At 31.4% G+C, this 14357-nt stretch overlaps 1 protein-coding gene across 1 annotated transcript; it reads right to left on the bottom strand.

Annotated features, from left to right (window-relative positions):
* Window positions 1-2218: 2218 nt before the first annotated feature.
* LOC106117543 (uncharacterized) lies at window positions 2219-11380 on the bottom strand. Its single transcript, XM_013311906.1, has 6 exons — window positions 11318-11380; window positions 5453-5573; window positions 4834-5040; window positions 3853-4089; window positions 3099-3385; window positions 2219-2658 (listed from the first exon to the last, which is right to left on the bottom strand). Exons 1-6 carry the CDS (start codon window positions 11331-11333, stop codon window positions 2219-2221), a joined length of 1308 nt encoding a protein of 435 aa, XP_013167360.1. The 5' UTR covers window positions 11334-11380.
* Between the last annotated feature and the right edge of the window lie 2977 nt (window positions 11381-14357).

The following is a 14357-nucleotide window of genomic DNA, read 5'->3' as shown; positions in this document are numbered from 1 at the left end:
GATACCCGGTGGGCATAATTCAAAATAAATCTTATATATAAAATTCTCTTGTCACAGTTTTCGTTCCCATACTCCTCCGAGACGGCTTGACCGATTCTCATGAAATTTTGTGATCATATTGAGTAGGTGTGAGAATCGGCCAACATCTATTTTTAATCCCGCGCAGACGGAATCGCGGGCGACAGCTAGTTATATATAAAAAGTTCACTAACGTTCCCAGTGAACACTATAAAAGTGTACTTTTATTAATATTTTTCTGAAAAGTTATCGTTAACTTATAGCTTCAAATGTATAATAAGCTCATACTTTGCATATGTGAAGCAGATCATTGAATCGACTCGCAGATCAGCTCAATTTGAACCTGCATAGACTTATGATCGGACTCTATGAGACTCGCAGGCTAGTATATAATAATAAAATGAGAGGTTAAACATATTTTTGCATTAAAAAATGGGCATGCCAAGTGATAATCAATTACAATGCAATTTTTCAATTATCTCAAAGATAAAAATAATCTTTTAAAAAACAAGTCCAAAGTCACGGATTTGATGTAATCCTAGTTTCTACTTACAACACTCGCAATAAAACATACCAGCTTTTGCCCGCGACTTTCTCTGTGCGAAATTAAAATAAAAAACTTATAACAGACTATGTTCTATGTCTATGCAAAATTTCAGCAAGATCCGTTAAGCCGTTCTGGAGAAAACTTCTAGAAACTTTCTTATTTATTACATTAGCAAGAATGTACAATAATATTATGAATTAATTTGTTATATAATAATGAAAAATAAAATTCTGCTTATAATTTCATATAATTATTTATTTTAAGCTAAATTATTTCCTAATGATGTTATGCTCATTACGCCATTACATTTCATTTCAAACATACAATATTTTAATAATGATATGGTCACTATAAGATTCCTAGCAGAGACTGAGAAAATAACAAACTTGTTTTTACATCTCACAACTTTTTACACTAAAAAACTACGTTACAAGACTTTTTTTGACAAGTTTTATTTTTGTTGTTTTTGCCAATACAAACTGTTAACCATAGACAATCTATAATATACGCTGAAATTCAGAAATTCCAACTTTTTCTTTTATTTGCAAAGTAATGGCCGCCATCCGTCATGTGACAGTTCTTTTGTTTACTTAAATTCGACCTTGGATTTAAACGATAGAAAACATAAATGTTGGAATTGTAGGCAATTTTTTATAAATATTTTATGCTATAATATTACGTTTGGATTAAAAATAATTAATGAAATAACTTTCATTCTTTACCGACGATACAACTGTATATACATCAACATTATCTTTGTTTTTTTTAAAAAAAAACAAGTACTGGCAAAACGTACACTATAATAATAAAAAGTTATATTTTCCATTTCACAATTTAATTATCAACTAAATGACATATACTATATACTATTAAAGTCTAGCGCAATGAGACTAGACAATAGATTATATAATTTAATTAGACTAGACTATCAAGAACTAAAAGATTAATAGACATCATGCGAAGTATAGCCTGATCAGGACAATAGAAAACCTGTCATGACGATATTACGCTCCCTTTGGAACATTATAACTACGTCACTACGACTAATGTCATTGAAAATTTATTTCATTATTTTAAATCCATAGATAATAACACTTTTTTTCTCCGCCGGTTATAACTTTTTTCAAATTTTAATATGTGAAATCATTACGAACACAAAAATTACGCTATGATTGTACGTACTCATTGCAAGAAATTAGTTCCCTAGTTTCTGTCAAGTGTCCAGGTCTTCTATATTCTTGATCCGGCTATACCTTTAAATTGTAAAGAAAATTGTACAGAGATTTTATCGAGGTTATTCTAGAAATTTTGTTACGTTTGTTATCTTGTTACGTTCAACTTTATCTTGCAATATTTTGATACAAAGATTAACCCTATCTTATGATACACAATAATTATGATAATTAATTTAAATCCATACAAACAACATCTGTTTAATATTTATGTAGAATAATTCAAGATTTGAACAAACAGGCTGACAAGGACAAACTGCGAATTTGATAATAACAATTTGGTAAACAGACAAAATTATAAAGTTTTTTTTTTAAATGAACGTTCATGTCCTTGGTCTTTCTGTACTTAAAAAAATTGTTTCGAATAATATATTTTTTTATAAGAGAAGGGTGCAAACGAGCAGCGAGAACACCTAGGTGTTCAACGACGCCCATGGACGTCAGCAGTATCAGAGGAACCACAGATGCGTTGCCAACAAGATACAATAGCTTTGTACCAATGTAATTTAGTCGTTTGTTTTTTAAAGACGGAATTAGGTTTTAATCCAGAGTTGTCTAAGGGAAAGTTGAATAAATATCTCGCTGATACCTTAATATTGAACATTAAAAAAGTCATTTTTGGATGACGTTTCATTAACTTAATAATAAATAAAAAAGTTGCATTTAGAAATCTTCGTCCGTAGTACGTGGTGTATATTCTTGTGAAGTAAGAATGAAACATAAGCTTCAATCTTGAAAATAGAGATAGTTCTTTATATTCTGGTATCGTTTCGAAGGAATTATAATCTCTCACGTACAAAAGGCGCTTCTTGCTTGAATTTTCAATAAAAGGCTTCGACATTAGTGTGAAGGAGTCAACGCCTGTGAAAAAAATATAGCAAACTTTAAATGCGGCAGAACTGATATGCTTGTAAGAATATTCTGACAGGCCGATTACGATTCCATGAAAGATTGTCTTTGAGTTTAAAATTTTTTTTCCTTTTCTGGCTTAATTCAAGTCATCTTACCGTCTCAATTTGGTTATTTTATTAGAAAAGAACGGAAAAGGGAGGGTATAGATGAGAAATCGTTTTTTCTGTAGTTTCGACCCATTTCTTCCCACTTGATGATCATTTGCGACTCTTTCGCTTGTTCTTCTTGGTTTGCCGCTAGATTAGCGAATCTATTCCTATTTCTTACCAAGCGAAACAGGTCTTTGATGCGTGGTTTATTTGTTGCTAATGCCATACAGCGGTCGATTAATACTTAACTCAAAAGTTTCATTTATTAATAAGTACTGATAGGGTTCTGAATTAACCTACCTGTATCTTCTGAACTGCCGTTTAATTTATCTTTCAACAGTTGTTGGAATTGAATCCTCTCCCCTTCCGTGTACACGTACCCTGGCACTTCCGCTAAATACTTAGTCCAGTAGAGCAAGGAGGGCGTGTTGACTGTAGGGTTGGCTGAGGACACTCCCTCCAGCATGATGTGGGCCATGTACTCGAAGTACTCCGGTGGATAAGTCAGGTAAGGAGTGTACACTCGCTGTAGTATCAATTGGCAAACTTGTCGCGTCTCTTCGACACTATTCCGACATATATTGTATCTGGCAACATAAGTTTTATTATTTTTTTAATCTACCGTTCGTTTAATAGTATAGTCAAACAAGGATTATAGAGAGGTGAGAGGCGCTGCTATCGCGGTAAGTTATGTCAGAATATATAAAAACCTACTTAGACAAAGAAAATGACATAAAAGGAAACAATCACCGTACGAAAAGGATCTTGTTACACTTTTTTGACGTAGATAAAGTGGCGCTAGTGAGCTGTCATAGTTAAATTTGACATATTCCTACCAGGTCAGATGGCTTTGTTGGTCTATGACTACCCTCCACATATTACGTTAGTTCATTCGTCTGATCTTTATTAGTCTGTCCATTCCTCCGTTCTTTCGTTCACTCATTCATTCGTTCTCTTTTAAACTTAATATTATTTTATAAATACCTTCATTCGTTTTGTGTCAATTTAGTAAAATGTATGTACATCATTTTTATGTTTGTCAAAACATATTTACCTGTCTTCGATACCAATCATATATCCTATAACGCGCCAAAACTGATTATAAGCATCCCAGTCGTCCTTCTGTAACGTCTCGACTCCAAATTTCTCCGGCTTCAAAAACGTGAAGCCAATGAACCCGAAGAGTGTCAGAGCAAGGTCTCTCTGACATATGATCCCTTGTCCCTTTAGCATCGCTGCTTTGCTCATAAGAATATGACGTTTGCGAACTTTATAAACAGATTCCCAGGAACTAAAATAGAAAACAAAGGTTAAGACTTATTATGACGTCAAAAATGTTTAAAAATAGGTTAAGTCTAGAACGTCACTGCAGCGAAACTTGTATTAACTAATGTTGCTATCCTTATCATTGTCTTTGACAAAACAAAGACAACAATATATGTTAGTGATCTGCAATCGACACCCGTGTGTGTTATATTTAAATTGTTGCTTTTTATACGCTTTTTATCGTAACATGGCGTTGATGACATTTCAGTTAAATAAAATACGTCAGTAAAATGACGTGAATCGGGATATAATAGGGTTATAAGAACAAATAAACTTTATTTACGCAATCACTTGATAATATTTACCGAAGTCTATTAAGTTTTTATAGAAGAATGGCAAATGAGGACGCGTTCACTAATTAAATTAAAAGAACGAAGAGACCGTTGACTGGTATGCAAAAGTAGGCTTATCTTTTAATGGACATAGAACGGAACGTACAGAAAAAGGATGCTTTCTATACGTCCCCTTCTCACCCAAATCTACCCCCCTTCGCATTCTCTTCTTACAACCAAATTCTGGTAAGGGGAAAAGAACTAAAATTAAGCCTTCGGTACATAATTGTAAGCTAAACGTTTAAATACTTCCACTTCAAACCTGTCTTCTGTGTAGTCGTGGTATTGCACAAGGAAGATATTCCTGCAACATCTTTTTTTCTATATGCCTTTCCTATCTTACGTGAATTGTAAATCTTAAAAGGTTGCTTACTCACTGGCTGCCTGGTTTGAGGTCAGTTTCAAACCAGGAGACTGCGTGGAGGAAAGTTGAGAGGTAACGCTTGAACGCTGGGTACACGTCGTTGGAACGTCGCGCGCCCACGAGGATCTTTAGTATAGAAGGCACGGCGAGTACATTCACCAAGCCAAGTAACATCGCCAGGGTTAAGCCGTAGCAGTTGTGCCAGTAGAAACGACGAGCTCTGGTATATGGAGACAACATTCATATTATTTTATAGTCATTTATCATATCAGTATTTTTTTAAAAGAGTTTGAATTTTTTTTTTGTGGCAACATTACCATACGCTATTGACGTGACACGTGTTATATCATTTACTCTCTCTCTCTCTTTTTCTTTCTCCCTAAGATAATGAGAGGGATGAGGATAGGTTTCAATTTCATAACAGTTGAGTTTCACCAGTCAACATTTGCTTTTAATTTCCCGAATGAAGAATTTTTATCTTCGCTTTATTGAGACTTTTGTGCAGTAAATGGCCAAATCAATTTGAAGAATGAGGTGTCATTTTATCTGTATTTTCGGGAGTATTTTTTAAATATAAATGTATATATAATTAAGATTTTATGATGTAGATTAGGTATAAGAGTTTAACTTACTGATTGAAGTTTACTTCGTCGTACCATTTCGGTAGTGTTTGTACTAGATTGTCTGCTGTTTTTACATCAGAAGGTGACTCTGTAGCTTCCTTGCTCAAAAGTTGCTCAACGAAATCTTCCACTGAAACCAGAGACATAATAATTAATAGATACAACAAAATGAAACAAACAATTATCTATGATTTGTTACCTCTAGGTATAATATAAAGACTAATACTAGATACTGTCGACCGAGACTCCCTCTGCGCGGAATTAAAAAAAATAGTAGCCGATCTGTTCTTTTAGACTGTGTGTTTGTGTGTTCGACGTATCTATTGAGTCGTTCTGGAGATACTATCCATCTAAACATTCGCATTTATGATGTTAGTAATATTTAGGGAAATGTTTGAAATGTCTGCTCTAATTGTGACTTTCGACTCGTAACAAATTTATTTTAAAATTGCCATCCCTTTCAGTCTCTTTGAAAAGAACGGAGATAAAAATCACGGTAAATAACTTATTTGTATTCGATTGAATACAATGTAAAAAATAATATCAAAAAGTAAAAGATTTTGCAAAATTACAACTTCCTTAAACCTTGATATTTGCAATGTTTTTGAGGTGTTTTGAAAAATTTTTTAATATGTTTTAATTTTTTTAAATAACATTTTATTTTTTTTAAATGTCAGCAGTGAATGTTGCTGATATAATTTTGAGTGGTATCAAAAAACAAAAACCAGATTTGGCAAATAACGAAAAGTCACACAAAGCATTATCTCTGTTCGATATTTTAAAAAATTTAAATTATTAAAACACAGAAGTTCAAAAATAGAAAAACACAATAGTAAACGATGTCATCAAATCTGAGCGAGGGGCTAAACAATTTGCATTCGCTTTGAAGCGATTCCATAACGAATTTCAAAAATTTATAAAATTAATAATTGTTACCCGCGACTCTGTTCGCGCAGTATTAAAAAGATAATAATTAATAGCCTATGTGTTCTTCCAGTTTAAATGTTTAGATGGATGCTGGAGATACCTTCAAACAAACATATGCATGTTTGTTTGAAGGTATCTCCAGAACGGCTGAACGGATCTCAATAAAATTTGCCTTGCTTGTAGAACATAGTCTGACAGATCACACAATTTATTTTTAATTCCGCGCGGACGGAGACACGGGCGTCAGCTAGAAATTAAATATTTGTATACAATAAACATTAGTGGAATATAACTTATTAAATGTCAAACAACGAATTATTTAATTCTATCACTTGGTGTTGTCCGCTAATGGATGTAAGTACTAAAATATTTTTCCGTACATTTTGTTATGTTTTCCTTTCATATCTTTAAATAGCTGTCGCCCGCGACTCCGTCCGCGTGGATATATAAAAAACTTAATTAGTATAGTCCACCCATCCATCCATCCACATCACATCCATCTTAACATTCGCATTTATAATTTTAGTAAGTTAAATAAAAAGCAGCTATTCAAGGCATAAATTCGAAAAAAAATATGAATAAATAGTATTCTATGTCCGTCTCCTGGCTCTAAGCTACCTCTTCACCAATTTTCAGGCATATCGGTAAAACCGTTCTTGAGTTATAAATAGTGTAACTAACACGACTTTCTTTTATATATATATAGATTATTACCTGTTGTGGATTTTGAAAAATCTATCTTAGCGCTTGCTTATGTAAAGATAGGCTGAGTAAAATCGGTTATGAAAATTGAACTTTCTATCTCATGGAACTTTCAATCGGAATTCTAATTAAAATATAAAAAAATTGCTTTTTCCTTTATTCTTTAAAACGACATAATTAAAATGTTGACAAACAAAAAGAAACATTTTTTAATATTTTTAGTTTAGTGCGAGGCATAGCCAAAAAATTTACACTACGTTCCATTTTATATTAGAAGAAAAAATTCCTTTCCTTTACGTTTATAAAAATATGCAATTAAAAAATACTAATATCACTGCAAATAAAACCAAAATCTCTTTTAAACTATACTTTTTATGTTTAAAAAAAGAATTTTCGCATTTGTTTATTTATAATTACTTTATTATGATATTAAAACTTTAAACTATACTTTCTATTATTTTATCAGTTATAAAAAGTATTAATAAAAATTTTAAAACTTTTCTACCTGGCTGAAATACAGCTCTGTTTGAAAAATGACATTAACACAGATTAAAAAAATGAGCATTAAAAGTTCATATTGGTATATACTCTTAATTTAATTTTTTAATACTCAAATTAATTAGATTAATGATATGGGAAAATATATTACCAGCAGAAAAACAATTATATATTTTACATGAAGAGTCTTAAATCTATGATATTAAATAAAATATTAAAAACGAATAATTAACTAAAATATATTATTAAAAGGAGTCCCTTAAGGCAAGATTCCGAAGATACTGGCAGCGTTCCCCCTTTGAATAGCTATACTAATTCTTTGACCGAGGTAGCTGCCAGCTCTTCGATCCCCTGCGATGTCGATTAACTTTTTTGAAATTTCCTTAAAAAGCCTTCAATTTACTAATATTTAAAAAACAATTATTATTTATTTTTTTTAAATATTAGTATAAATAAATTATTTAAAAAATCTACTTAAAGTACACTAAAAAAATAAAATAAAATCTTATAAAAAGAGCTTACTATTCTTTCAGATGATTCATCAGCTTTTCAATTATTTTAAAACATCACAAACACCGAATTTATTTTCCTAAATAATCCGTTAATTCATTGATTTTTAAAAGATAACAATGCCTTCACGATGGAACACTGACAATTGTTCAGACGAAATGAAATCAAAATGCATCATGTTAAAAAAAGAAAGAAAATGAACCAGTTCACTCTTAAGTTTTTTTTTTAATCTGTAATAATTGAACAAACAACTAATTCATTATTTAAATATTGCAAAAACACAGTGATTATTTGTTTTTAAGTGCATGGTCAAATTAATGTACTTTCAAATTTTATTTTTTTGGTTATTTTGATGTTTATTAATCATTGCATCCTTCTGTTTACGTCAGATATATTATACAATTAATTTACATCAATTATCATAATTGAAATAATCTATTAGATTAATTAAGTTCGTTTAAAAATATCATTTTCAAATAATCGTGCCGCGTCAGTGATGGAGAAATTTACAAGGAAACTTTTTGCTTGGTATGGAAATAGTTATCGTGCGGAGGTGACCAACATAGCACAGTTTGCTAATTAACCAAATTAAAAAAAAAATAATGAAATAAAAATTAGTCTCAAATACACAATAGATATAACTATTCTACCTGGTTTTTTTTTAATCTGTCCGGACGAAGTCACTGGCATAAGTTAGTAAGCTATATTTATGACTACATTTTTTTTAATTCCACCTGCACGAAGTCACTGGCGTAAGCTACTGATCTATATTTATCGCTGGACTTTTTTTTTAATTCCGCTCGGACGAAGTCACTGGCATAGGCTAGTAGCTATATTTATTACAAGAGTTTTTTTTTAAATTCCGCCTGTACGAAGTTACTTGCATAGGCTAGAAGGCTATATTTATGACTAGACTTTTTTGTAATTCCGCTCGGACGAAGTCACTGGCATAGGCTAGTAGGCTATATTTACAAATAGTTTTTTTTTTAATTTCGCCCGGAAGTCTAGGCAAACTGCTATTAATGTCCTTAGAATACTAATAATTCCGTACTTAGCTGGAGTCACGTTAATAATCAATGACATCTCTTTTCTTTTATGAACCTATTTTTTTCAATTCACTAATTTAATGTGTAACTATTAATATTAGGTATTGTTAGGAAGAAAATCCGACTTTGTGCCGGTGTACTGGCCTGGTAACACTAGCCTTACTAAAATGTCGACGTTTATGTCCCTTGACTATTCTATTCTGACACTTGTTAACGAAAGCACGCCATTCGCGCCAAAGGATTCTAATTAATAATGTTTAACAGTACATAGTATGGGAGGTTAGGAGGGAGCAACGTTGTCGAGAAAGATATTCAGGTCAGCTGATTTTATGATATGTCGTCCTTCTTGCTCTTAAATAACATAATATTAAAATTACAGACATTCTAAAAAACTTTGAAATTTTACAAAAAAAAATGATTTAGAAAATCGCTTCTGGCACATATTTAGCAACGTCAAAAATATCTGGTAATAAAAAAGGTATGTCAGGTAGACTTATTTAAAAACAAAAATTTAAAAATTACGTGTTTTAAAATGATTTTAATATCCAGGATAAGTACGTCAACAAGGTGGATGCGCAGTAGTGAACGCAACCACTACCGACTGCCAGACTGCCTAGACTCTATTCGAAAGTGCAAGAAGGAAGATTCTTTTTTTATTACGTTGCTACCTCCCGTATTAACAGATGTTAAAGTGGATACAAATAAATTCTAAAGCCTACGTTAATGTTAGTAATATGCAAATAAAATAGTAATAAAAATTTCAATATTCATATAAAAATAATAAAAAAAAACAACCATGATAACTTAATGGTACAATAGGGAGATGATATTTTAATTCTATAAATCACAGCTAAAGAACATTTATATGAAAATCCGGATCAATATAATTATAAGGTTCTTTTCCACTAGCTCGATAAGGACAATGGCCGCGACAATCAAAATTAAACTATAAAATAATAGTACAAATTCCCCCTGTTTAGGAAAGTGACACAGAAGAGAAGACATGACAAAATATAGACCGACAAGGCTATCTGAATCGGTGAGAATGAAACAATTATCTTACTTTTTAATGCCTTTTTTTAAGAATATTTTTGCAGTCGATTAATTTTTTAATTATTTTTTTTAATTCGTTATAGAATATAAGACCCAGTGAAAACGTGTCTTTATAAAGCTAAAGCGGAATTCTTTCTAAAACTTAATTGCTTTAAGGCTAATCTTGATATATTACACTTGTAAATTTATTCCGTTGTAAAATTATTTTTAATATATTTCCACCTCATTTGCGTCATCGAAAACAAGCCTAATCTAATATACGGGTGATTCTTAATTAACGGATTAGCGTGAATTCTTAATGGAAAGGAATGTGAACTCATAAGTTCATTCCCAAAGATTAGTTGTTATTTCATAGTAAAAATTATTACGATTTTAATTTACGTCTTACACAATATTATGTCTACAAATGTAATAATTTTCTACGAACAAGCAAATTTAAAAATATGCGAAAATTAAATTTTTAATGGAGCTCTAAAAAGCAGACGTTTTTTTAAACTCAATTTTCCTCTGCCTCCACAAATCTATTAATTCCAGATCCGCTCATTAAGAATCAGCATGTATATTAAATGATTCGGGTGTTTAATTTTTATTAATTTATAAAATGAGTCATATCAGTTAAGCCAATTTAAAAAAATGGATTATTTATTTTGTAGAAAATTTATTTACGTCACTAAGATGAGACGCAAGAAGTAGGCCCTCTTTTATAAAACTCTCATATTATTCTGTAATTTGGCAGAATTGGAGGATTACCTTTAACCCGAAAAAAAGACAATTGGAAGGATTGGATTGACCCTTGTTCTGCCTCGTAAATTGGCATTTCTTTGTTTTTGTTTATTGCCGAACGTAATAATTATTAAATAAAAGCCTTGAAAGTAAAGGCACCAATTAATAACAATAACAAAATACAGATGTAAATTAACAAACAAGATCGCAATAATAGGAATATTTTATAAATTCTTTTTATCGTATCAATTACATGACATATGCAATCTAAACTGGATAAATGAAAGTCTAAGGTTCAGCGATATTTTTCTCGCTTATAAAGGTTTATCTCTAATCCGTGTTTCTCGCTTATCGAGGTCGAGTCGTAACAAGTCCATTGGTTAATGTAAACAATGTTAAACTCAATATAACCTACCTGTAATATCTTCCATGACGTAAAAACAAACAAACTTTTTTAATACAAAAGCACGGAAGCTAAAATTTTATATTTTTCTCTAGTTCGACGTACTCTCAATAAGGTTCGTAGCAAAATGATCGATAAAATGCCTACTGATTTAATCGTAGATTATAAGTTATTCTTAAAGTTATTATGGTGAAATCTTTATATCTTCTATAAATATTAATATAACCTCCTTCTTTTTGAAGTCGGCTAAAAAGACGAGTGGCTCAATGTAAAATAAAAAAAAAAAGATATTTATTTCGTACACATGACGTATTTGCCTAGCTTAGAACGAAAAATTTTTAAAATTTTTGTCTGTCTGTTTTATTCCGCATGAATTACGCGGTAGAGACATCGTCGTCGAGTGGAGTAAAATATAGGTTAGAAAAAAAATACAAGTATTTAACAAAAAACAATTTATTAAACACATTTTATATAGTAAAATATAACTTGACATATTCCTTGATATCTAATAGACTGTGTTCACCTAAGATTGGTTATGGAAAACAAGGTTTTTAAAGGTTCCGTACCTCGGAAGATAAAAACGGGACCGTTCTGGGATCACTTTGTTGTCCGTCTGTCTGATAAGACTCTTTTTCTCAGGAGCGCGTGAAGGTATCAAACTGGAATTTATTTAAATACAGTTTTTCTTAATCACACAAATAATACGACGTAGTGGAGTAGAAAGGATAAATTAAAGAAAACAAAACATTATTAAGGTAATAACAAATTATAACAAAAAAAAAAGTAAAATAAATAATTTGGAGGTTATAAAAATATTTGGAGGTTAAGTAACTGCACCTATAACTTTATAAATTTCCTCAAACTTTAATTTGTTTTTTTAATATGTTATTGTATATTGTGTTTTTATTCGTTCTATAATATATTTATTTATTTAATTTGAAAATAAGATTATGGATTTAGAAATTACGAACCCTTGGTTTCGGAGACCAAAATCTCTATACAAAATGTATTTAGGATGTATCCTTATCCGTCATTATCTTTGACAAAACACAGAGAAAAATTGCTTTAAACGGAAATTTCGGTCTCACAAACCAAAGATAAATTAACTTTCCTTAAAAAAAACCCAGCTGACTTTTGACACTCTTTGTTCAAAGCTGGAGGTGGATTTTCGAAGTGTCTGTGTTATTTATAGGATTGTCGGTTTGCAAAATGGCGTTTCATTATTTTCTTATTTATGTTAAATAATACACAAAAAAAGACATTTAAATATTTAATAATAGTTTAATTCTTCCAATAACTGTCTTACCGTCATCATAGAGAACATTGTATTTGCTTAACCTAATTTAAAATTAATTATCAATCTATACGATTTTATACATCATCAGCTTACTACAGCTACCGAGGGGCAAGGAGCCAACCCTAAGTTAATGATGATTAGGCCATAGTCAACCACGCTGGCCAAGTGCGGGTTGACTTCAAAATCTTTGAATTTCTTTGCAAATATGTGCAGCATCACGATGATTTCCTTCGCCGTAAGAACATCGGATAAATGTATATATGTTAATGGGAAATCGAAAAACACATTGGTACATGAAGGGATTCGAACCCAGGACCTGCAGATTGCAAGTCAAGTGCTTAACACCTGAGCCACCGACGCTATTTTTTAGTCGTTTAAATTTATTTTGTAAAAAAAATCAGGCACCTTATCTGTTACCATTATTACTAGTGATTTTTATTACCATTGTTAAAAGTTTATTTATTTACTAGCGGACCCGACAGACGTTGTCCTGGCTACACGTCTTTAATTTGAATAAATTAATATGAAGTTAATATTTGATGAAAATTGTGAATCTACACCATTCCCAGATCCCCTTGAACACACACAAAAAATGTCATCAAAATCGGTCCAGTCGTTTGAGAGAAGTTCAGTGACATACACACTCACAGAAGAATTATATATATAAAGATTTATAAAAGTATATACAACAGCTTAAATTATCGTACAATTACAAAGGAAAAAAATAAAAAATATATAATACACATAACTAACAATTTACCAACAGATGCATTACAACAATAGGTAATAATAAAGTTTACGCACTTAGGTTATATAGCGTGAAATAAGATTACACTGTTATACATTTTAATATTATCAACTTCATCATCGTCAGCTCACTATACGTCCCCACCGAGGGGCTCAAAGCCTATGATAAGGGTGATTAGGCCATAGTCACGCTGGCCAAGTGCCGGTTTGACTTCACACATATCTTTGAATTTCTTTTCAATTATCAACTTAGATTAAGTTAATTTAAGTATACAAATAATTTTACTTAAAGTTACTTTTTGATAAGTAAATCACACCGCCACGTGATAGCGGCACCCAGACTCACATCATTCAAAAATAGAATGAAATCAGTTCTTGTTGAGAGGGCTGTGTATACATACGAAGAATTTTTTCAGTGATTTTTTTTGTAAATCGTTCTTTAACGTGTAATTTAAACATTACCAATAAATATTTTACTGTATTGTAAGTGAAAAATATCAAAATGACTAAAGTTGAAGTCAGTACGTCGGACAAGAATCGAATCGAATTCGATTGTTGCCCTATTGTTCTAAAGCAGTGGTTCCCAAACTTATTTTGTCTACTGCCCGCTTTGAGAATAAATATTTTTTTAGCGCCCCCATATTTTCTAATATTTAAAAACCACTGTAACTTCAAATTAAATTAATTATTGTGACCTACATAGGTATAGTAAAGGAGAATTCTAAACCTCCCAGGCCTCTACACAATGTCCCCATTTTCTTTCTGGGTCTCTTGAGACCTGCAGCGCCCACAAGGGGGCGTTATCGCCCACTTTGGGAAAGACTGTTTTAAAGACTATTCACCTTTTATATATTCACTAGCTGTCGCCCTAAAAAAAGTTCCTAAACGGTTTTCCCGGCAATTATTCAATTTTTTCTAACCTCTTAAACCTGTCCTAGACCTCCACGAACATTTCAAAACCAAGATAAGATAAATCCGTTCAGCATCTCGAGTTTTAGCGAAACTAAC

Source organism: Papilio xuthus, unplaced genomic scaffold (assembly GCF_000836235.2).
Source record: "Papilio xuthus unplaced genomic scaffold, Pxut_1.1 DF827679.1, whole genome shotgun sequence".
Taxonomy (NCBI): Eukaryota; Metazoa; Arthropoda; class Insecta; order Lepidoptera; family Papilionidae; genus Papilio; species Papilio xuthus.
Note: the sequence above shows the minus strand (reverse complement) of the source record. Positions and strands in the feature narration are given on the sequence as shown.

Excerpts from the sequence above, each read along its gene's own strand:
- LOC106117543 (XM_013311906.1), bottom strand. Across the intron at positions 4,090-4,833 it reads GACCTCAAACCAGGCAGCCA|TTCCTGGGAATCTGTTTATA; the intron begins GTGAGTAAGCAA and ends TTTCTATTTTAG. Across the intron at positions 3,386-3,852 it reads ATGATTGGTATCGAAGACAG|ATACAATATATGTCGGAATA; the intron begins GTAAATATGTTT and ends TTATGTTGCCAG.